This window comes from Haematobia irritans, chromosome 4 (assembly GCF_050003625.1).
Source record: "Haematobia irritans isolate KBUSLIRL chromosome 4, ASM5000362v1, whole genome shotgun sequence".
In the NCBI taxonomy this organism is placed as follows: domain Eukaryota; kingdom Metazoa; phylum Arthropoda; class Insecta; order Diptera; family Muscidae; genus Haematobia; species Haematobia irritans.
Genome location: NC_134400.1, coordinates 162,662,203 through 162,687,768, shown reverse-complemented (window position 1 = coordinate 162,687,768; position 25,566 = coordinate 162,662,203). Strand labels below are relative to the sequence as shown.

Genomic DNA, 25,566 nt, shown 5'->3' with positions numbered 1-25,566 from the left:
TTTTTGCACGGTTGTTAGAGACCATATACCAACACCATGTACCAAATTTCAGGCGGATCGGATGAAATTTGCTTCTCTTTTAGGCTCCACAAGCCAAATCTGGGGATCGGTTTATATGGGGGCTATATATAATTAAGGACCGATATGGACCAATTTTTTCATGGTTGTTAGAAACCATATACCAACATCATGTACCAAATTTCAGCCGGATCGGATGAAATTTGCTTCTCTTGGAGACTTCGCAAGCCAAATCCTAATATAAAGGGTGATTCTTTTGAGGTTAGGATTTTCATGCATTAGTATTTGACAGATCACGTGGGATTTCAGACATGGTGTCAAAGAGAAAGATGCTCAGTATGCTTTGACATTTCATCATGAATAGACTTACTAACGAGCAACGCTTGCAAATCATTGAATTTTATTACCAAAATCAGTGGCAGAAAATCCGCTTTTTTATCGACAAATTTTGTTCAGCGATGAGGCTCATTTCTGGTTGAATGGCTACGTAAATAAGCAAAATTGCCGCATTTGGAGTGAAGAGCAACCAGAAGCCGTTCAAGAACTGCCCATGCATCCCGAAAAATGCACTGTTTGGTGTGGTTTGTACGCTGGTGGAATCATTGGACCGTATTTTTTCAAAGATGCTGTTGGACGCAACGTTACGGTGAATGGCGATCGCTATCGTTCGATGCTAACAAACTTTTTGTTGCCAAAAATGGAAGAACTGAACTTGGTTGACATGTGGTTTCAACAAGATGGCGCTACATGCCACACAGCTCGCGATTCTATGGCCATTTTGAGGGAAAACTTCGGAGAACAATTCATCTCAAGAAATGGACCGGTAAGTTGGCCACCAAGATCATGCGATTTGACGCCTTTAGACTATTTTTTGTGGGGCTACGTCAAGTCTAAAGTCTACAGAAATAAGCCAGCAACTATTCCAGCTTTGGAAGACAACATTTCCGAAGAAATTCGGGCTATTCCGGCCGAAATGCTCGAAAAAGTTGCCCAAAATTGGACTTTCCGAATGGACCACCTAAGACGCAGCCGCGGTCAACATTTAAATGAAATTATCTTCAAAAAGTAAATGTCATGGACCAATCTAAAGTTTCAAATAAAGAACCGATGAGATTTTGCAAATTTTATGCGTTTTTTTTTTAAAAAAAGTTATCAAGCTCTTAACAAATCACCCTTTATTAAAGATTCATAAGGTGATTCCAATTCCGAAGGAGAAGTGTTCGTTAACGGTGCACCGAAAAAAAAGTTTACTATTTTTTATGAAAAATGAACTAACCCATAGTAAGAATGACCATGATTTGGCGCCAAAGATTTTTTTCATCTAGATAAGTTCATGATTTTCTTATAAATTAGTTCATGTATTACATCGTATTTTAGTTCATTATTACTATGCTGTGGGAAGAATATAGTTAAACTCATTCAAAATATTCCTGCTATCCGGAAAAATTAACAATTTTTTGGGAAACATGTATTAAGAAATTGGTTTGAAATAAACTGTTTGTCGGTATAATTTTCAAAAAAGTAGAGAAATTGAGGAATCAAAAGTACAAAAAGCCTGTATACAACTAAGAAATTTTTCGTACAAAACAAGTCAATTTTCTATAACCACCAGTATTTTATTTCAAAGAATTATTATTATATTACACAAAACTATGGCTTATGATATACAATAAAGGAAATATTTTTATTAGTACGTTGGACGCATTTACTTGTCGGTAGTTAGCAATTGCTTCTTCAAAAGAGTAATATTATATGTTAAATGTCCATGTTTTCTATCCATATGAAAGATATATGTGGCATAAGTTGCTATATTCAATTGAATTGTCCAATTTCATCGATTTTGGCTAACTTTTGTTGGGCGGATTTGGCTTAGAGGCATCTGAAGTTATACAAAATATAAGAAAAATATTATTAATTAATTAATTCTATCGTTCATATTGATCTTTAACTTACGGTTTTCAAGAGTATTTCCTAGATCCAATAAGGATATCAGCTTAATTAGTATTAAACAGTAAGAATATTAAAAAAATTACCATTACGAGACCTGTCTACCTGCAAGTGAAAAAAATAATTTTTAATAAATTGAAATTTTGGTTTTATTAAAAACGGACAAAATACCGTTAACAGAAAAACTTACCACATTGAAAAATCCATCCAGTAGGTACATTATTGGAATCATATCCATGGACAAATGGGACGTTATTGAAACTATTCTCAGAATATAATTGAAATAAAAAATATTATAAAATTAGACATAATTTCCACTTGTCAGTATAGCTTTTAGTATTTAAGGTGGATATTAAGTTCGAGTTTAGCGGCTAAAATTGCAATTTCCATGATAAGTTTTCTTTAATAATCCATTATAAAAAATAATCTTTATAAAAAACTTGATTTGGGCTATTCTCCACACTCAAAAAAAAGTGAACTCTCTATTTCACTAAAGCCAATTTAACTTTATCTTAGTTCATGGAATTATTATGTTTGGAGAAAGTTGCCTTTACTTTAATAATTTTTTGTTTGCGTTAGTTAAATTAACTAAAACCGAGGAAAAAAATATACTCAAATGAAGCATAAAGATTAACTAAATTCGTGTATTCCACAAAATAGTTCAGAATTTCTTTAAATTTGTAAATTTTACCAAAAAGGCGTCCATCATGAACTTTGTATGTCACTAAAGACATTCTTGCAATTTTGAACTCCAAGTTTTTCCTTCAAACAACAAAATTTTCTTTAACAAGTGAAAAAACTTAGCTATGTCTAATAAATTTTCTTGAATTTGTCGAAAAATATTTACTTATTTTTATGACATCGGCGTGATGCCAACGTTTGTAATACTGTTTAGTTAAAATTTTCTACAAATTTTCAAAATTTTCTAAAATTAACCGAAAGTTTTCTTCCTTGTGGGTTCACTGTTTTTTCAGTGCATCAAGTTATATTTAAGTTTGTATCGAAGACGTATAATTTTATACTTTGCTTAGTGATTTATTTTTAATTTTAGCGGCTAAACTCGAACTTAGTACTCACCTGTAGGAATTGCTGTAACATAAAAAATATAGATTCAAAAAAATGGTTGCTTCTCAACCTGTGATCCAGATGTAGAATAAATATAAATCATCCTATTACCACTCATGTTGTATATTTTTTATGTAAATCAATTTAAAATCCGCACTAATTTTAAACTAACATATTAACAGAAATATACAGTTCCTTAATCTGTTATTTGTTTTTTATCAATAAAAAGCGTTTTTGATTCCTCTAACATCACATCATACACTTCTCAGTTTCTAAAATGTTTCGAAATAAATGTATTTTCATTAATAAACACCAATACCGCACGTACAATTTTGCAAAATTAAATCCACGTGTGCACTTCATAAATGCATCAACATAACTGAATGCAACAATAAAACTGAAAAACACAAATAGTCATAAGGGATACATACTGCCGTAAAGAAAAACAACTCCACACACACACGTTCCCTTTCTGATCTTGCTATTGCAAAAAAACAACTCTCACCACAAAAGATACCAACAACACACAAGGAACATTCCATTGTCTCTAGAATCAAAACAACCAACAACAGCATAAATGACGCAATAACAAACACAAACAATCATACGAGATATACACAAAATGTCTCTAAAAACTCCCTCGCATGATGCACTCACATTTTCCAGTAGCACGTTTATTGATTAGTAGGAATTCTATCTATAAGTTAAGGTAAAATATATACCAAATCTATGAGGAATCTATAAAAATTATATACACCTGTCAAGGATTATATTAACTAATTTTTATTCTATTTTAACTAAAATTTTCAATGTGAGTAAAAACACTCCAACATATAATAAAAAGGGAAATAATCTGTAGGTAGTCATCGTACGAATCGGTAATGTCGTTAAGTTAATTTTTACTACAAAAATTTTTTTCCATACAAAATTTTGTCTTAGTAAATTGTCCACATTTCGTAGTAAGATTTTTATATTGCCCATGTATTTTTATAATAGAATCAACGATGCATTAACTACTGTGTTGGAAATTTATTTAAGGAAAAATCCTTCCCATTTCGTAGTTAGTGAACTAAAAAACATTTACTGAATTTTTATAAGTTTTGCTTTAGCTAAGTTAATTTTCGTTGTGGTTACGAAAAATGAACTATATTACAGTAAATTTGTTGAACTATGTGGAAGTCAAAATGGTCCTTAAATTTACAAGACACTTTTTTTTCTGTGTGGATAAATTTCGACCGATATCTGTACTGCCAATAATCGACAATATATTTGAGAAGCTATTCTATAATAATCTGTTCTCATTTCTAAATAGTACATGTTTTCTCAATGACTGTCAGTTTGGTTTTCGAAGGGGATGTGGTACAGAGGAAGCAGCTGTAAATGTTATAAACTTTATATGTCATGGACTTGATAAAGGAAACAGTGGAGTTGCTGGCATTTTTTACGATCTCAGTAAGGCATTTGATCTTATTGATCATGAGATTTTGATAAAAAAGCTTAGATATTGTGGTGTACGTGACGGGGAACTTTCACTTATTGTTAGCTATTTGGAGAATAGGAAACAAATTGTCCAAATTAATGGAGAAAAGAGTGATTTCAGAAGTTTAAGTCATGGTGTTCCCCAGGGTAGTGTGCTAGGTCCACTTCTGTTTTTAATTTATATAAATGACATAGGTAAATTGCAGTTATATGGGAAGATGTTTATATATGCTGACGACATATGTCTACTATATCCATATAAACATGAAGAAGGTATTAGGCCTTATATGGAGAGAGATTCCGCTCTAATATTGGAGTATGCTCGTGTTAATAAACTTTTCATTAATGCTTCCAAGACGAAATTAATACGTTTCAGGCCACGATTCCGATTTAGTGATACGTTTAGAATAAATGTTGATGGAAAAGAATTAAGGGAGACAGGCTCACTGACATATTTAGGATTACGATTACAAAGCAATTTAGCATGGGATCAACATATAGGATATGTGAAATCCAAAATTGCCCCAGCTGTTGGTATTTTGCGAAAGTTTAGGAACAAATTTGACCAAAGGACTAAGCTTTTAATTTATCAGGCTCTAGTTCAGAGCCATTGTAACTATTTGGCTATAGTTTATGCGTACAAGAAAAGTGCGGAGTTAAAGACTCTGCAAATAATGCAAAATAAGGCGTTGAAAGCGATGGCAAACTTGCCAATAGGATACCCAACGCTAAACCTGTATATGGATATTTTTCCTCATATTTTACCAATTCATGGAACTTATAACCTTCAAATATTGTTATATGTATTCAAATGTTTGCATCAAATAGGACATCATACAATTTCTTTCTTGTGCTATAGTCATAACATTAACACACGTAATAATAATCTGCTAAATGTTGTTTTATGCAGAAGTGAGACAACTAAGCAAAGAATTGAATATTCTGGCAGTTTAAGATATAATAATTTGCCCAGTGAAATCAAGTCTGTTTCAAGTATTTCTGTTTTTAAGACGAGAATAAAGGAATTTTTAAAAACCAAAATTGATGAGCTCCTAATATAATTGTAGTTCTATCCTTGAGGTTTTTTTTTTATTTTTATTATTAATACATTGGAATTAAAAGTTAAAAAATAAAGTTTATATAATATGTTGCCAACGAGCCTCTAAAATGCCTTAATGGCGCTGAGGCCATACTAAGTAATTTGTAAATTTATAACGTTTTAATAAAATAAAAAAAAAATCTGGGGATCGGTTTATATGGGGACTATATATAATTATGAACCGATGTGGACCAATTTTTGCATGGTTGTTAGAGACCATATACCAATATCATGTACCAAATTTCAGGCGGATCGGATGAAATTTGCTTCTCTTTGAGGCTCCGCAACCCAAATCTGAGGATCGGTTTATATGGGCGCTATATATAATTATGAACCAATGTGGACCAATTTTTGTACGGTTGTTAGAGACCATATACCAATACCATGTACCAAATTTCAGCCGGATCGGATGCAATTTGCTTCTCTTTCAGGCTTTGCAAGCCAAATCTGGGGATCGGTTTATATGGGGGCTATATATAATTATGGACCGATGTGGACCAATTTTTGCATGGTTGTTAGAGACCATATACCAACACCATATACCAAATTTCAGCCGGATCGGATGAAATATGCTTCTGTTAGAGGCTCCACAAGCCAAATCTGAGGGTCCCTTTATATGGGGGCTATACGTAAAAGTAGACCGATATGGCCCATTTTCAATACCATCCGACCTACATCGATAACAACTACTTGTGCCAAGTTTCAAGTCGATAGCTTGTTTCGTTCGGAAGTTAGCGTGATTTCAACAGACGGACGGACGGACGGGCGGACGGACGGATATATACTTTATGGGGTCTTAGAGCAATATTTCGATGTGTTACAAACGGAATGACAAAGTTAATATACCCCCATCCTACACCCAGAAAAAAGTGACCCCTTCTTTAAGTTAAAATGAACTCATTGTGAAGAAAGTTGAACTTCGTATAGCGCCAAAGACATTTTTATTTGTTTGAACGATGTGATTTTCGTGGAAATTAGGAATAATGCATTCCATATATTAGTTAACATTTTCCTATATTTATATACCACTATACTACAGAATGAAAAAATTTAACTAATTTGAATTCATATATGGAATGATTTTATTGAAATTTTTTCATTCATTTCGACAAATCTTACACATTTGTGGTAAAACTTTTACTTCATAATTAGAACTACTTACCTTCGTTTTTAAATACAATTTGATTTATTTCTATAAGCAATTTTATCTTCAATAAAAGACACGTTTTATTAATATATTGAATATATTTATTAAGAATCAACAGCATCTAATCTCTTTGAAATATTAGTTTATTATTCCACTATTTCCAATTTCCGTGTGATATTATCAACTGTAAAACGCACTTTTTCTTCTTCTTGTACTTTTCACTTTTAATAAGTTGCTGCCTAACGTTTTTGTCCTCCTTTTACAATTTCAATACCTAAAAAATCATAAAACATTTTTGTTGCAAAAGGAGGTTAGCGTCACTGAATATTACCTGATAATTGAAGATTCCAAAATGAAGACAAATGAAAGAGTTGTTATTTTGCTGGTGTTTTCTTTCTTTATACACTATCACGAACATTGATAGATTTATTTAAAAAAACGAAAATTTTTCTCACTAATTTAAAATAACAAATATTTTATATATTTTATTTGTTATTTATTATATTATTTTACCATATTATTTTTTAACAATCTCTCCGTATACCAAAACAACGCGATTCCAACTAAAAAAACAACCGACGCGCAAATATATCGATTACACCCACGCGCAAACACATCGATTACGATGACAGGTATCGATTACAGGTAGACAATAGAAATTTAGGAAAATTTCCTATATTCTAACAAGTGTGTTTCCTTAAGTTTTGAAAGGATTGCATACTTCTTAGTACGAATGAACTAAAATATTTTTCTATGCCAAGTGTTGTTCGTATGTATGAAAAACTTTCTATTATAAAGGAAGTCGCAATTATCATTTTATAAGAAATTTTACTAATTTTGAAGAAACTTGGTTTTAGTTCGGTTTTTGTTTAATTTTACGAATGCTTTGTTATCGGTGAATAAAATTTTATTTTTCAGTAGTAAATTCTTATACCCAGCGAAGAAAATAGTATGAGTAAAATTCCATGCCTTATTCTAGTTAATGAACTATTCCTAACTGCTTACAGTTTAGGATTTTTTTACTGAAACGAGTAAATTTTATTATTTTTCACAAAAATTTACCTTAATGGAAATAAAATGGATAAACTATATTGATGAAAATTTTTTCCTTTAGTTTCGAAGGCACTTTTTTCTGGGTGTATGATGGAGGGTATAAAAATTGTGAGTTATCAGTCTCCTTAAAAAGTGAATCCATATTAAGGCAAATTTTGTCTAAAATATCACCCACTGTGTCACATGACATTCATGAATGCTGAATGAATGTTTACACACATGTTCCTAAAAATACACTTGATGGCGATGCGTTGTTATGCGAATTCAACATCTGAATTTCTCTCGATAAAAGTGAAAGGAATACAAGAAACGTGTGTACCATTATAGCTCCTTCCATACATTAGCAAAAGTATTTACAATAGCTGTTGGCAACATCAGCAGCAACAACAACTCATTATATGCAATTGGGGAATTTCACCAAGTACATGTATGTGTACATGGATTTATCTACGTTCATACCTATATCCATATCCATTAGAATGTTTACAAGGGTGAATTGAATAGTATCAACGACACCATCACGCACTGCAAAAAAAACTTTTTTGGATATGTTTACCGCAGTCATTTAATGCATATTTTAAACATTTCTTTGTCGCCGAAAACCATGTACATTGCTTTTGAGAAAAGAGTTTTCTGGCCGGGAAAAAACATTGTGGCAATAAACATTTAAATGGTCCTTAAATTTTAGATTTATATTTATTGATATTTGTATATTATTTACAATTTGGTTGAACACTTATATATGGTCCTCAAATACGACAGTTATGACCTATTATATAAATGATAGAATTTGAGACCATTATATAGTTGGAAAAATCAGGTACCTGTTTTGCGTGCACAAAAAAATTTTCTGATTCAATCACAAAATTACTTTATGCAATTAATTTTTTAATTGAAATGGTAAAGGTAAATAATTTCAATTAGGTAAATATTTTCAATTACTTTGTGAGTTGCCTTGGAGTTTTTATTTGCAATAACAATTGATAGTTTGATATACATTTTTAATTATTAAATAAAACAAGTATATACGGTCGTAAGTTCTGCCAGGCCGAAGCTTACGTACCCTCCACCATGGATTGCGTAGAAACTTCTTCTAAACACTATCATCCACAATCGAATTACTTGAGTTGCGGTAACGATGGCTAGGTATACTAAAACCTCCTAACACCGTCTTCTAAATTGTAAGTAAGTCCATACGTGGAATATATTACATAAAAAATACCGATTAAATACGTATATAATACAGTTTGACAAAGATTTCTATAGAAATAAAATTATGACAAAATTTTCTATAGAAATAAAATTTTAACAAAATTTTCTATAGAAATAAAATTTTAACAAAGTTTTCTATACAAATAAAATTTTTTACAAAATTTACTATAGAAATGAAATTTTAACAAAATATTCTATAGAAATAAAATTTTAACAAAATTTTATTTCTATGATATTGACAAATTTTTGTGTGATTGGAGATCGGCTATATATAACTATAAACTAATATGGCTGTTGGCGGCCATATACTAACACCACGTTCCAAATTTGAACCGGATCGGAAGAACTTTGCTCCTCCAAGAGGCTCCGGAGGTCAAATCTGGGGATCGGTTCACAATTATATATAGCCCCCAATATATAATTGTGAAGCGATGTGGACCAAAATTTGCATTTTAGAGACCAAATACTAACACCACGTTCCACATTTGAACCGGATCGGATGAATTTTGCTCCTCCAAGAGGCTCCGGAGGTCAAATCAGGAGAACGGTTTAATGGGGGTTATATATAATTATGGACCGATATGGACCAATTCTGGCACGGTTATTAGAGACCATATACCAAAACCATGTACCAAATTTCAACCGGATCGGATGAAATTTGCTTCTCTTAGAGGCTCCGCAAGCCAAATCTTGGGATCGGTTTATATGTGGGCTATATATAATTATGATCCGATGTGGACCAATTTTTGCATGGTTGTTAGAGACCATATACCAACACCATGTACCAAATTTCAGCCGGATCGGATGAAATTTGCTTCTCTTAGAGGCTCCGCAAGCCAAATCTTGGGATCGGTTTATATGTGGGCTATATATATTTATAATCCGATGTGGACCAATTTTAGCATGGTTGTTAGAGACCGTATACCAACACCATGTACCAAATTTCAGCCGGATCGGATGAAATTTGCTTCTCTTTGAGGCTCCGCAAGCCAAATATGGGGATCGGTTAATATGGGGGTTATATACACACAAAAAATTTTTTCTCTGATTCAATCACCAAATTAATTGATCCAATTAATTTTTTAATTGAAATGTCTTCAATCACGAAAATGATAGTATCAATCACAGTTTTAATTGGGCATAGAAAAAATTCTTGATTAAAAAATTAATTGATTTTTTCAGCAAAATTCAATTAATTTTTTAATTGATTCAATTAAAAATTTAATTGATGTTGATTGCAAAACGCAATTAATTTATTAATTAAAAAAGGTAACTATTTTTAATTACTTAGTTAGATTGGCTTAGAGTTTTTATTTGGATTAACAAATGATTGTTTGAAATACATTTTTAATTAAAAAAGTAAAAAAAAAATCAGCACTTTTTTTAACTGAATTAGTCTTCCGAATTTGATTAAAAAGTTAATTGTATCAATTAATTTTTTAATTAAACATTTTAAAAATTTTAATCATTGACTTAATTAACTTAATGTTTCTATCATGATTAAAAAGTTAATTGTATCAATTAATTTATTAATTGAAAAAATTTTCAACTTCAATTAACTTTTTAATTGGAAATATTTTGGTGATATTTTTTTCTGTGTATAATTATGGACCGATATGGACCAATTCTGGCACGGTTGTTAGAGACCATATACTAACACCACGTTCCAAATTTCAGCTCCGCAAGCAAAATATGGGGATCGGTTTATATGGGGGCTATATATAATTATGGACCGATGTGGACCACTTTAAGCATGGTTGTTAGAGACCATATACCAACACCATGTACCAAATTTCAGCCGGATCGGATGAAATTTGCTTCTCTTTGAGGCTCCGCAAGCCAAATATGGGGATCGGTTAATATGGGGGTTATATATAATTATGGACCGATATGGACCAATTCTGGCACGGTTGTTAGAGACCATATACTAACACCACGTTCCAAATTTCAGCCGTATCGGATGAAATTTGGTTCTCTTTGAGGCTCCGCAAGCCAAATCGGGGGATCGGTTTATATGGGGGCTATATGTAATTATGGACCGATATGGACCAATTCTGGCACGGTTGTTAGAGACCATATACTAACACCATGTTCCAAATTTCAGCCGTATCGGATGAAATTTGGTTCTCTTTGAGGCTCCGCAAGCCAAATCGGGGGATCGGTTTATATGGGGGCTATATGTAATTATGGACCGATATGGACCAATTTTTGCATGGTTGTTAGAGACCATATACTAACACCATGTACCAAATTTCAGCCGGATCGGATGAAATTTGCTTTTCTTAGAGCAATCGCAAGCCAAATTTGGGGGTCCGTTTATATGGGGGCTATACGTAAAAGTGGACCGATATGGCCCATTTGCAATACCATCCGACCTACATCAATAGCAACTACTTGTGCCAAGTTTCAAGTCGATGGCTTGTTTCGTTCGGAAGTTTGCGTGATTTCAACAGACGGACGGACAGACAGGCTCAGATCGACTCAGAATTTCACCACGACCCGGAATATATATACTTTATGGGGTCTTAGAGCAATATTTCGAAGTGTTACAAACGGAATGACAAAGTTAATATACCCCCATCCTACGGTGGAGGGTATAAAAATGGGAAAAATTATACACAAATGAAGTAAAAAGTTTTACTAAATAGTTCAATATTTCTTTAAATTGGTAATTTTTATTACAAATGTGCCCATCATGAACTTCGTATATCACTAAAAACATTCATACAATTTTGAACTCCATTTTTTTTCTTCAAACTACAAAATTGTCTTTAACAAGTGAAACAAATTAATTATGTCTAATAAATTTTCTTGAATTTGTCGAAAAATATTTACTTATTTTTGTGATATCGGCGCGATGTCAGCGTTTGTAATACTGTTTAGATAAAATTTTCTAAAAAGATTAAAAAAATCTTAAAAATAACTAAATGTTTTCTTCCTGGTGGGTTCATTGTTTTTTCAGTGTAGGTTACACTTGTTGTTTTGAATGCATAAAAATTAAATTTTGGAGAAATTTTCTATACAATTGAAATTTAGTAAAAAATTCCATGAGTAATTAAATATTGCAATAATTACCTTTAAAAATAAAATTTGCTGAAAATGTCACTTAAAATAATGTTCTGCCAAAGTTTCCTATACAAATGGAATTTTTATCTTAAAGTTCTTAAAAAAGCGCTTTTTTAATAGATCATGAGGGTGCATAAAGCATTCAATAAATAAAAATAAATTGTAACTACTACAAAACCTTCATATCTATCATATTTTGGTGAACGGAATGAATTTATAAAAGACCAAGTTTACATGCAACTGCCTGTAGCATTGGTAAATAAGGTACAATAACCAACTCGTTATGTAAAGAAAGAAGGTGGGGGAAAATATTCTCCACCACATAAATTCAGTTTGACATTATCAAAAATTACTTGAGTAATTATTAAAGGCAAAAATGTATACACAAATTAGTACACGCGGCGAAGGAATATGATCACCTCAAACATGTTTCAAGAGCAAAATGTTGTATGGTGACCAGGGCTGTGGAGTCGAGCCAATTTTGCTCGACTCCGACTCCGACTCCGACTCCGACTCCAGCATTTTTCATCAGCTCGACTCCGACTCCGGAGTCGACTCCGGGTAATATAACTAAATCTCATTTTAGTACCACTAATTTGTAGTTCTATTGTGGGGGTATATATGGGATATATATATGGATCGATATAAAGTATCGTATTTATTTATGTGTGCAAGAAAGGTCTTAATTTCGCATTTATACCAATTAAACTCTCTATTTCAAATTTAGGGCAATGTTTAATAAATAAAATAATGATATAAATACCCATCATAATATGAGAAGATACCGACAGTATATGTATTTGTGGACGAAAATTATTATAAAGGGTTATATTCCCATATGCATGAATTTGAATCTGAATCGATTTAGACAAAATTGTATATACTTCTAGAAAATCTCTGTACCTAAAATTTAAATCTAACGTTATGGGACGTAACACAATTATAGCAAAAAATAAACATGCAAAGAAAGTCTAAAGTCGGGCGGGCCGATTGTAACATACTCTGCACAACTTTGTATTTAGATCTACATTTTGATAAAATCTGAAATCAGACTTCTACAAAATCTCGTGCAATATTTGGGAAACATTCATAATTATACCCTTCACCACTACTGTGGTACAGGGTATAATAAGTTTGTGCATTTGTATGTAACGCCAAGAAGGAAAAGTCTGAGACCCATCGTTTAGTATACCGATCGTCTTAGAATTAAATTCTGAGTCGATTTGGCGATGTCCGTCTGTCTGTCTGTCTGTCCGTCTGTCTGTCTGTCTGTTGATGTATTTTTGTGTGCAAAGTACAGCTCGCAGCTTTAGTCCGGTTGTCCTAAAATTTGGTATAGGGTCCTGTTTCGGATCAAAGACGATCCCTATTGATTTTGGAAAAAATCGGATCAGATTTAGATATAGCTGCCATATATATTTTTCACCGATCTGGTCATAATTGGCGTGTATATCAACCGATCTTCCTCAAATTCCGTACATCCGAATATTTTATGAGTCTCGAAAAACTTGCAAAATATCAGACAAATCGGTTCAGATTTAGATATAGCTCCCATATATAGCTTTCGCCCGATTTACACTCATTTGCCCACAGAGGCCAATTTTTTGCTCCGATTTAGTTGAAATTTTGCACAGGGAGTAGAATTAGCATTGTAGCTATGCGTGTCAAATTTGGTTGAAATCGGTTCAGATTAAGATATAGCTCCCATATATAGCTTTCGCCCGATTTACACTCAAATGACCACAGAGGCCAATTTTTTGCTCCGATTTAGTTGAAATCTTGCACAGGGAGTATAATTGGCATTGTAGCTATGCGTGCCAAATTTGGTTGAAATCGGTTCAGATTTAGATATAGCTCCCATATATAGCTTTCGCCCGATTTACACTCATATGACCACAGAGGCCAATTTTTTGCTCCGATTTAGTTGAAATTTTGCACAGGGAGTAGAATTAGCATTGTAGCTATGCGTGCCAAATTTGGTTGAAATCGGTTCAGATTTAGATATATCTCCCATATATAGCTTTCGCCCGATTTACACTCATATGACCACAGAGGCCAATTTTTCACTCCGATTTAGTTGAAATTATACACAGGGAGTAGAATTAGCATTGTAGCTATGCGTGCCAACTTTGGTTGAAATCGGTTCAGATTTAGATATAGCTCCCATATATATGTTTTTCTGATTTCGACAAAAATGGTCAAAATACCAACATTTTCCTTGTAAAATCGCCACTGCTTAGTCGAAAAGTTGTAAAAATGACTCTAATTTTCCTAAACTTCTAATGCATATATATCGAGCGATATATCATAAATAAACTTTTGCGAAGTTTTCTTAAAATTGCTCCAGATTTAAATAATTCCCATATTTTTTTACTAACATTGTGTTCCACCCTAGTGCATTAGCCGACTTAAATTTTGAGTCTATAGATTTTGTAGAAGTCTATCAAATTCTGTCCAGATCGAGTGATATTTAAATGTATGTATTTGGGACAAACCTTTATATATAGCACCCAACACATTTGACGGATGTGATATGGTATCGAAAGTTTAGATCTACAAAGTGGTGCAGGGTATAATATAGTCGGCCCCGCCCGACTTTAGACTTTCCTTACTTGTTTTTTTACTAAAATTGTGTTCCACCCTATTGCATTAGCCATCTTAAATTTTGAGTCTATAGATTTTGTAGAAGTCTATCAAATTCTGTCCAGATCGAGTGATATTTAAATGTATGTATTTGGGACAAACCTTTATATATAGCCCCCAACACATTTGACGGATGTGATATGGTATCGAAAATTTAGATCTACAAAGTGGTGCAGGGTATAATATAGTCGGCTCCGACCGACTTTAGACTTTCCTTACTTGTTTTTTATATAGCAAAATTTGAGTCACTTTTACCAGTTTTCGACTTAGCCGTGAGTATCAGTAAGAAAAAAATTTGAGAAAATTTGCTATATAAATAAAATTTTGACAAATTGTTTTATAGAAATAAAATTTTGAAAAAAAATATAAATAGAAATTTTGGAAAAATTTTTGTGTAGTAAATAAAAGTTTGCAAAATTTTCTATAGAAACAAAATTTGAACTAAATTCTCTATATAAATATATGTTTGAGAAAATTTTTTATATAAATAAATTTTTACCAAATTTTCTATAAAAAAAGACTATAGTAAACAAATTTTGACAAAATTTTCTATAGAAATAAAATTTTGAAAAAAATATCAATAGAAATTTTTGGAAAATTTTTTGTGTAGTAAATAAAATTTTGCAAAATTTTCTAAAGAAATAAAATGCTGCAAAATTTTCTATAGAAAGAAAATTTAGACTAAATTTTCTATAAAAATATAATGTTGACTAAATTTTCTATCGACATAAAATGTTGTATAAATTTTGTATAAAAAGATCTATAGTAACAAAATTTTGGCACAATTTTCTATAGAAAAAAATTTGAAAAAATTATTAATAGAAATTTTGGAAAATTTTTTGTGTAAATAAAATTTTGCACAATTTTCTATAGAAGCAAAATTTTGGCTAAATTTTCTATAGAAATAAATTTTTGACAAAATTGTCTACATAAAAATATTTTTATACCCACCACCATAGAATGGTGACAGGGGTATAATAAGTTTGTCATGTCGAAGATGAGCTAGATCGGTCCAGGTTTTGATATAGCTCCCATATCAACCGATCGCCCGATTTGGGGTCTTGGGCTTATAAAAACCGTAGTTTTTATCCAATTTGCCAGAAATTGGAAACCTAGAGGTATTCTAGGGCTATAAGGAGGAGTGCTGAAAATGGTGATTATCGGACCATGTTTTAATATAGCTCCCATATAGACAGAACTCCCGATTTAATTTTCTTCTTCTAGAATCCGTAGTTTTTATCCAATTTGTCCGAAATTGGAAATCTAGAGGTATTATAGGACCATTACAAGGCGTGCCGAAGATTGTCATTATCGGACGAAGTTATGATATAGCCCCCTTTTAGACCGATGTTACGAGTTTACTTCTTGGACTTCTACAATCCGTACTTTTTATCCAATTTGCCTGAAATTGGAAATCTGGAGGTATTCTAGGACCATTAAGAGGTGTGCCGAATATATTGTGTATCGGTCCAGTTTTTGATATAGTCCCCTTATAAACTGGCCCTCCGTTTTGGGGTCTATATTTTAGAACTACAATAGATGTACTGAATACTGTACGTATCCTTCCATGTTTTTGGCGTAGCCCCATTAGTCCGATTGGACCAAAATAGACCCAAAAAATTATTGAAGTTGGTCCGATGGTCAGACCAAATGGAATTTTTCTGCAGAAAAAACATTTGGACAAAAATTTCCATTGCAATAATTTAAAGAGTAAACATACATAGTTCTGTGATATAGATTTAAAGTTTTGCTGCAATATTTACATTTTATTTATTTATTTAGTTATTATTATTGTTTGTGATGTCCAGTTTTAATAATTTATAAATGAAACAAATGTAAAACAATTATATTTCAAATAAAAAATTCTCTGGAAAAGGTCGGAAAAAAGCCGACGAAACGTCAAGAAAAAAGATGAAATAAACTTGTTTTATTTGCATTTATATATATTGACCAAAACAGCCCATTAATAAACAAAAATTTCTATAGAAATAAATTTTTAACAAAATTTTCGTAGAAATAAAATTTTAACAAATTTTTCATAGAAATAAAATTTTAACAAAATTTTGTATAGAAATAAGCTTCTTAAAAATTTTTGGGATACAATATTATGCAAAAATTTTGTACAAATTTTAAGAAAAAATAAAATTTTGCGATAACTTTCTATAGAAAAAGATTTCTGCTAAATATGTAATAGAAATAAAATTTTGGCTAAATTTTTTACAGAAATTAAATTTTGGCTAAATTTTCAATAGAATTAAACTTTGGCTACATTTTCTATAGAAATTAAATTTTGGCTAAATTGAAATTTTGGCTAAAATGAAATTTATTGAAATAAAATTTGGACCAAATTTTCTATAGAAATAAAATATGGACAACATTTTCGATAGAAATAGAATGAGGTCAAAATTTTATATAGAAATAAAATTTTGAAAAAATTTTCTTTCGAAGAAAAATTTTAGAAAAATTGTAACTTTTAAATTATATTGATTTAAATTAGAAAACTGGTCCCCTGGTACGAATTTTGGAAAAATTTGGTCCAAAATAAAAATTCGTTGTTGCAACGCTGGTAAGGCCTCCATATAGACCGATTTCAGATATTGAGGGTACAGAAGGTGCATTTACCATAAATGTAAATTTGCCAGATATTACTTCTCGTAATCATAAAACAGTTGGTGTACTATAGATTTTAGATTTCAAATCAAGGTATTTTTTCTTAATTTTCTTGCACATTTAAAGGATATGTTTATGATTCCTTTAAAACACAAACAAAAATAGTTCTTATAAATCCGGAATCTGATATGTAAAATCTTTGCATTTATTTTCGGGATGCGAACTGGTTAAACTGATCTGTCATCAAACACCCATGAAATTTTCTAAGGAAATTAGTATATTTGGTGGTGGGTATTTATGATTCGGCCCGGACGAACTTACTGCTGTATATACTTGTTTTATTTTTTATTTTCTATAGAAATAAATGTTGACTTAATTTTCTATAGAAAAAAATATTTCTATAGTAATAATATTTCGAATAATTTTTTTATAGAAATTAAATTTTGACAAAACATTCCATATAAATACAATAGTGACAAAATTTTCTATAAAAAACAGCTTTGACAATTTTTTCTGTCATATGTGTGTAGGTATATAGCCTTAAAATAAAATTAAAAACAATAAATTCGAATTATTGTTCGAATTATTTCAAATAAATTGATATATGGATTAAAATGGATCGATCCAGCCCATTTGCTAGTCTAACATTCTAGGAAACATAAAATGATAGCCGTAATTGGAAGTTGATTTTCATTTCCAATCATGGTGTACATTGATCGAATGCATAACGCATTGGAAACTAATTTGCGTAAAAACTTTTTTTAGTTGCAAAAATGTGAAGTGTTTTAAAAAATTTGGTTTAGCCGGAGTCGGAGTCGAGCAAAATTTTTACGACTCCGACTCCGACTCCAGCCAAATCTTCAGACTCCGACTCCGACTCCACAGCCCTGATGGTGACCATGTAACATGTTTGTCACTAAAATGTTATTTTCTCGTCAAATATAACCTGCTTGCCGAAATCAGATACATGATTTCCGAGAAAATAACATGGTTGCGAAAACCATGTTACATGGTCACCAACCAAAAATAACATTTTGCTCTTAAAACATGTTTGAGGTGATCATATTCCTTCTCTGGGTGTAACATGCATAGCGATACAAATCAACTTCACACAATTAAAAGAATACGCACCGAACTGTCTCAGCTGGTTATTGCTTTGTTTTTGTTGCGAAGCCCAACTTATGGAGCAAAAAATTAAAAGAACACAAAAACAAACTTGTCCACCTCAATGAGTACAGTGTCACATTGTCCACAAAATACAAAAATTGCAAACGAAAACCATTTATGTAATTACATAGGTATGTATGTATGTATGTATGCAAATAAATCAACTCACATACAAGTAAAAAATGGCAAGAAAATCTGCCGACTTCTTCTGATCAACAGAATGCCGAATAACACAATTATAATAGAGAGCGAACTAACATTTTATGTTTGTTCGTATCAGTGTTGTTGTTGTGTGTGTATGTGTTGTTGTTTTGTAACAACAACATCATTAACATAAACATTAGTGGAGGGGTAAAGCATCAAAATCCCAATTACTTGCAACAATAAAATTAAAATTCTCTCGCTCTCTCAAATCGAGATAGTTTGGGTGAGTTTGTTCCTCTCTTTACCATAAAAAGGAAGAGCATTTACACTACAGTATTTTACAAAGGCAATGCCCAGTGTTGCCAACTCCCCAAGGCCAAAAAGCACCAAACAAAATATTATAAATTCTAACATACCACCTTCCACCACAATATCAAAAATACTCTACTAAAAAAAAAAAAAAAAAAAAAAAAAAAAAAAAAAAAAAAAAAAAACCTTCCGAAGATGTATTATAGAACTTTTGTGAATTTCAAGAAGTTAAGGTGGGTATTATTAGCCGCTAAAATAGCAATTTTTTTCACAATTACTTTCCTTTAATAAATCATTTTAAGGAATACAAACTTTGTGAAAATTTGCTTTTGGCTACTCCCCATCAATTTATAATAAAATTTGCAGCAAATATGCATAATTTTATGCCCATTTTTACTGATATAGTTTTCACTTTAGCGCAAAACTCAAATTCATCAGTTTTAATGCTTTCGTCCAATTCATTTTGATCAGTGATGTTTTTCAACTTTCAAAATATTAATATATGGAAGGAGTCTATTGCTTATTTCAGTTATGCGTGCTTATGTGGATTTAATACTAACGTTTTTAATGACATCTTTACCAAATTCAGAACACCCAGAAAAAAGTGACCCCTTCTTTAAGTTAAAATGAACTCATTGTGAAGAAAGTTGAACTTCGTATAGCGCCAAAGACATTTTTATTTGTTTGAACGATGTGATTTTCGTAGAAATTAGGTATAATGCATTCCATATATTAGTTAACATTTTCCTATATTTATGTACCACTATACTACAGAATGAAAAAATTTAACTGATTTGAATTCATATATGGAATGATTTTATTGAAATTTTTTCATTCACATGGACAAATTTTACACATTTGTGGTAAAACTTTTACTTCATAATTAGAACTGCTTACCTTCGTTTTTAAATACAATTTTATTTATTTATATAAGCAATTTTATCTTCAATAAAAGACATGTTTTATTAATATATTGAATATATTTATTAAAAATCGACAGCATCGAATCTCCTTGAAATATTAGTTTATTATTCCGCTGTTTCCAATTTCCATGTGATATTATCAACTGTAAAACGCACTTTTTCTTCTTCTTGTACTTTTCACTTTTAATAAGTTGCTGCCTAACGATTTTGTCCTCCTTTTACAATTTCAATACCTACAAATATAAAAAATCATAAACCATTTTTGTTACAAAAAGTTAGCGTCACTGAATATTACCTGATAATTGAAGATTCCAAAATGAAGACAAATGAAAGGGTTGTTATTCTGCTGGTGTTTTCTTTCTTTATATACCATCACGAACATTGATAGATTTATTTTCAAAAAACGAAAATTTTTCTCACTAATTTAAAATAATAAATATTTTATATATTTTATTTGTTATTTATTATATTATTTTACCATATTATTTTTTAACAATCTTTCCGTATACCACAACAACGCGATTCCAACTAAAAAAACAACCCACGCGCAAACATATCGATTACACCCACGCGCAAACACATCGATTGCGATGACAGTTATCGATTACAGGTAGACAATAGAAATATAGGAAAATTTCCTATATTCTAACAAGTGTGTTTCCTTAAGTTTTGAAAGGATTGCATACTTCTTAGTACGAATGAACTAAAATATTTTCCTATGCCAAGTGTTGTTCGTATGTATGAAAAACTTTCTATTATAAAGGAAGTCGCAATTATCATTTTATAAGAAATTTTACTAATTTTGAGGAAACTTGGTTTTAGTTCGGTTTTTGTTTATTTTTACGAATGCTTTGTTATCGGTGAATAAAATTTTCTTGTTCAGTAGTAAATTCTTATACCCAGCGAAGAAAATAGTATGAGTAAAATGCCATGCCTTATTCTAGTTAATGAACTATTCCTAACTGCTTACAGTTTAGGATTTATTTACTGAAACGAGTAAATTTTATTATTTCTCACAAAAATTTACCTTAATGGAAATAAAATGGATAAACTATATTGATGAAAAATTTTTCCTTTAGTTTCGAAGGCACTTTTTTCTGGGTGAAATTCGACACTCATCACTCGACTTTCCTACAGAATACCCTAAATGACAATATTAATTAAAAAATAATCAATACCAACTTCATAACAATCAAATTCTATATTTGGCAATAAATTTGAGTTTCTTCGGCTCTTGAAAGTCTAATCAAAATTTTTGTATCTATTAAACTTAATACTGTTCAAAATAAAAAAAGCACCAAAAGCACTAAATGAAAATGCCAGAAAGCACCAAGTTGGTGCTTTTTTTGAAAAGGCACCAAAAAGGCAATTTGGTGCTTTTTAGAAATCAAAAAGCACTAAATTTGGTGCTAAAAGCACCAAATTGGCAACACTGGCAATGCCCATTGCCTCTTTTATTTTTTTAGATATCTCTCATAAAAATATGAGTTGGAACAAAAAGGAGAACAAGGTTGTATTTGAGCAGAATGTTTTCAGTAGTAAATAGCAAGAACAACAATATACACAAATACATATATCTATATACCATGCTAATTCAAATAAATATAAAAAAAAAATATCTATGTACATACCTGCGCTTGCTTTTCACTGTCAAGAGTCCAACGCGCCTTTCTTGCACCACACAAAGGACTATTATAGTTTAAAGTTCCAATATTTTGCATATTTCGAACCTTTCTTTTTAGTAAATAATACACAATATACACATACTATATAGATAAACAATTTAACTTCATTTTATTTCCTGTAAACTATTTGATTTGTATGTAAATTTTCCCTAATGTGAGAAAATTGCTTGATTTTAATTACTTTTTGATTACTGTAACGACATGAAGCCAAAATCATAAAAATTGTTTTACACGACCGAAATATACGATTTTTCAAAATTCGCATTTCTCATAGAATAGTTCATAATTTTCTAAAGTGAATAAATTTTACTGTAAATTGTGACTGACTTGAAGTTTATATTTTAGCAAACCTTAACTCCAATTGTTTCCTTCGGCAAACCAAATATACTATTTATTTTTTGTAACTGTTCTTCAAGTAATTAAAAACATTAACTCGATGTTTATAACACAACACATTCATATTTGTACATATACACAAAAAGTAAAACATTTTGCCGATCACCGCACAACAAATAAACCGCACGACACAATGCAAAAGTCCGAACTGACAAAGCTATCAATTTTTTCGCTGTTAGTTACCAACCTGTTGAGTAAAGAAAGTGGATACAATCGTAATAGGGGAAACGGGTATTGGTTAATAAACACTTTGGAGACACTCTCTTCCAAAATGATTTAGTTGGAGTATTCACCAAATTCTACACTCAGTTAAGATACGTGGGAGAACTGCGTATCCGCCAGGCGGTTGCCACTGAAACTACATGTAGTGTGGTTTATGGCTACAATAGAAATTACAATTAAGTCACGATAAGAGATAGAGCAACTTTTTGTCAATTAGCTGAATACGCCTTGGTGTTACCATACGCTTTGGTGTTACCATAGACCATTCACAGCGCTTGAGTTTGCAATTGATTATACCCTAAACCACATAGTGGTCAGGGTATAATACCTTAGATCTGCCCAAAAATGTGCCTACCAGAAATATTGCTTTTAGATCCCATAAAATATATACCGTCCGTCTGTCCATGTATTTGTTGTTCACAGGATTCCGGTCGCAATTATTAATTATTATTATTGGTACAGAGAGTTTTTTGGGCACAAGGACGAACGCTATTGAATTTGGAAGAAATCGGATCAAATTTAGATATAGCTCCTATATATATGTATCGCCCGATTTCGACAAATGGAGTCACGTTGCGCGTTTTTTCAAACGGATCGTCACCAAATTTGGCAGAAGGTAATCTTTTCCATCGCCCTTCAAGTCTGCAAAATTTCATCCAAATCGGTTCAGATTAAGATATGGCTCTCATATATATGTATCGCCCGATTTTCCCAAATTTGGCCACAAAACCCTTATTTATCAACATATCCTACTCAAAGGTGGCTAAATGTAATCTTCTATAGCACTAACTATATGTACAAAAAATTATCGAAATCGGTTCAGATTTAGTAGCTATAGCTCCCATATATATGTACGGCCCGGTTTGTCTGAATTTGGCCATACAACCCTTATTTATCAATCGATCTTACTCAAAGTTGGCTTACTGTAATATTCTACAGCACTAACTATATGTGCAAAAAATCATCGAAATCGGTTCAGATTTAGATATAGCTCCCATATATATGTATAGCCCGATTTTCCCAAATTTGGCCATAGAACCCTTATTTATTAACCGATCTTACTAAAAGTTGGCTAGATCCAGTCCTCTATAGTACTAACTATATGTGCAAAATTTCATCGAAATCGGTTCAAATTTAGATAAAGCTCCCATATATGTATCGCCCGATTTTGAAAAATTCGCCATTATACACTGAAAAAACAGTGAACCCACCAGGAAAGATAACTTTCGATTAATTTTAGAAAATTTGGAACTTTTTTAGAAAATTTTAACTAAACGGTATTACAAGCGCTGGCATCACTCCGATATGGCAAAAATAAGTAAATATTTTTCGACAAATTCAAGAAAATTTATTAGACATAACTAAATTTTTTCAGTAGTTAAAGAAAATTTTGTAGTTTTAAGAGAAATCTTGGAGTTCAAAATTGCAAGAATGTCTTTAGTGACATACGAAGTTCATGATGGACACATTTTTGGTAAAATTTACAAATTTAAAGAAATAATGAACTATTTTGTAAGAAATACGAAATTAGGAAATCTTTATGCTTTATTTGTGTATAACTTTTTCCCGTTTTTTAGTTCATTTAACTAACATACGCAAACAATTATTTGACTAAAATAATTTTTTTCCAAACATAATGATTCTATGAACTAATATAAAGTTAATATGGCTTTAGTGAAATAGAGAGTTCACTTTTTTTTGAGTGTAACTTTATGTTTGACCATACAGGCCTCATTTCCTAACTGATCTTACTCAAATCTTGCACAAGGTAACCTTTTGTGGTATTAATCAAACCCGACAAATTTTACGCAAATTGGAAGTTACAGCTTCCATATATATGCATCGCTCGATTTTCCCAAACTTGGCCATAGTACTCTTATTTATTAAGCAATGTTACTCAAATTTCATATTTTGATGTACTAGCCGATCGTACTTATACTCTCTTACATAAGAATATTGCTCCATTTTTACAAATTTGTATTTATTACCCACACTAATTTAACGATTTTCTCTTTTTTAATAATGGGCTCAATATTAGTGGCATACTAGCTCCGTAGGCGCAATATCAACACAGCCAGTGTTGCTAGAAGTAGGGGAAATTCCCTATATGTATGGTTTTTCTATTATTTAGCGTCTTGTAGGGACGTAGGGCCACAATGTGGGACATTTTCACTCAACACAATTTGTAATAATTTTTACATTTTGGTGCCTCTAGAGGAGAAAATTAGAAGCCGGCAAGGCTTGATCTTTACCAATGTGTGGTAAACTTTATTCATGTAGAAAATTTTGTCAACATTTTATTTCTATAGAACATTTTGTCAAATTTGTATTTCTATACATTTTTTTTCAAAATATTATTTCTATAAAAATTTTTCTCAAAATTTTATTTCTGTGGAATTTTTTCTCAAAATTTTATTTCTATAGAATTTATTGTCAAAATTTTATTTCTATAGAAAAATTTCTCACAAAAATTTGTTTATCCCTTGTGTATGTGATAACACTGGAAGCGATACCAGCGTGATGAGGTCCCGTGGGACCTACAATTAAAAAAGGATGGTAGAGAGGTTATCCCTACGATATTTGTCGATCATTTACTGTAGGTGGACTCTTCTATAATGCACAAATTGCATATATAAACATTTGGTTGTAAATATAGAGTTTTATTTAATTTTTAATAGGATACAGATAATGTTAAAATTTTTGATTAGTATACTAGTGGCCCTGATGTTTGAAGCAGGCGTGGTACCTATAAGTATCCTTATACGTACCAAGCAACAATATATTGTTTTTGTAGTTGAATGTTCTTAACAAACTGGATTTTTGAAGGAAAAACAATACGATTTTTTTTAGTGGCGTTCGTTTTGTTCGCAGTATTATGTGCACCGTGGTTGTTTCAAACTTGGTCCAAATTGAGGCACATCTTGCCAAATTCCAGGAGCCGATAGGTCTGGAAAATGTATAGAAATATAAAAACTTATTTCGACCACGATTTCCATGAAGTTCAAATAACTTATTTTGCACTTTTACTCTCACTATATTGGATATATCAACGGAAGACATAAAATTTTGTACTACCAAGCAACGAAACCAATGGAAACTTCAAAAATGACAAATTCTTCCAAATAACGGTATTTTCTGAAAGGACGTTAGTGTTATTAATTGTTCCAAATACGAAAATCGCAATATCTTTACACTGATTTTAAACTGTGCTAAAACCACTAATGTAATTAGTAATAGGTCCCATTGGACCTCATCACGCAGAATCGCACTAAACTTTTTCAAATACCTATAAAAACCGATTTAATGATTCAATCACATAAAAATTTAAAGTTTTCGACTTAAAACACTTCAGTACAAGAAGTCATAAACCATCAAGCTGAA

The 25,566-nt window shown here is 31.4% G+C and overlaps 1 protein-coding gene across 1 annotated transcript; it reads left to right on the top strand.

The window, feature by feature from the left end:
* Positions 1-568: 568 nt before the first annotated feature.
* Positions 569-1,127, top strand: LOC142233830 (uncharacterized). The gene has a single exon (XM_075304879.1). It carries the CDS (start codon positions 569-571, stop codon positions 1,085-1,087), a length of 519 nt encoding a protein of 172 aa, XP_075160994.1. The 3' UTR covers positions 1,088-1,127.
* The last annotated feature ends 24,439 nt before the right edge of the window (positions 1,128-25,566 follow it).

Bases quoted from the DNA above. Each gene is read 5' to 3' on its own strand.
- LOC142233830 (XM_075304879.1), top strand. From the start codon at position 569: ATGCATCCCGAAAAATGCACTGTTTGGTGTGGTTTGTACGCTGGTGGA.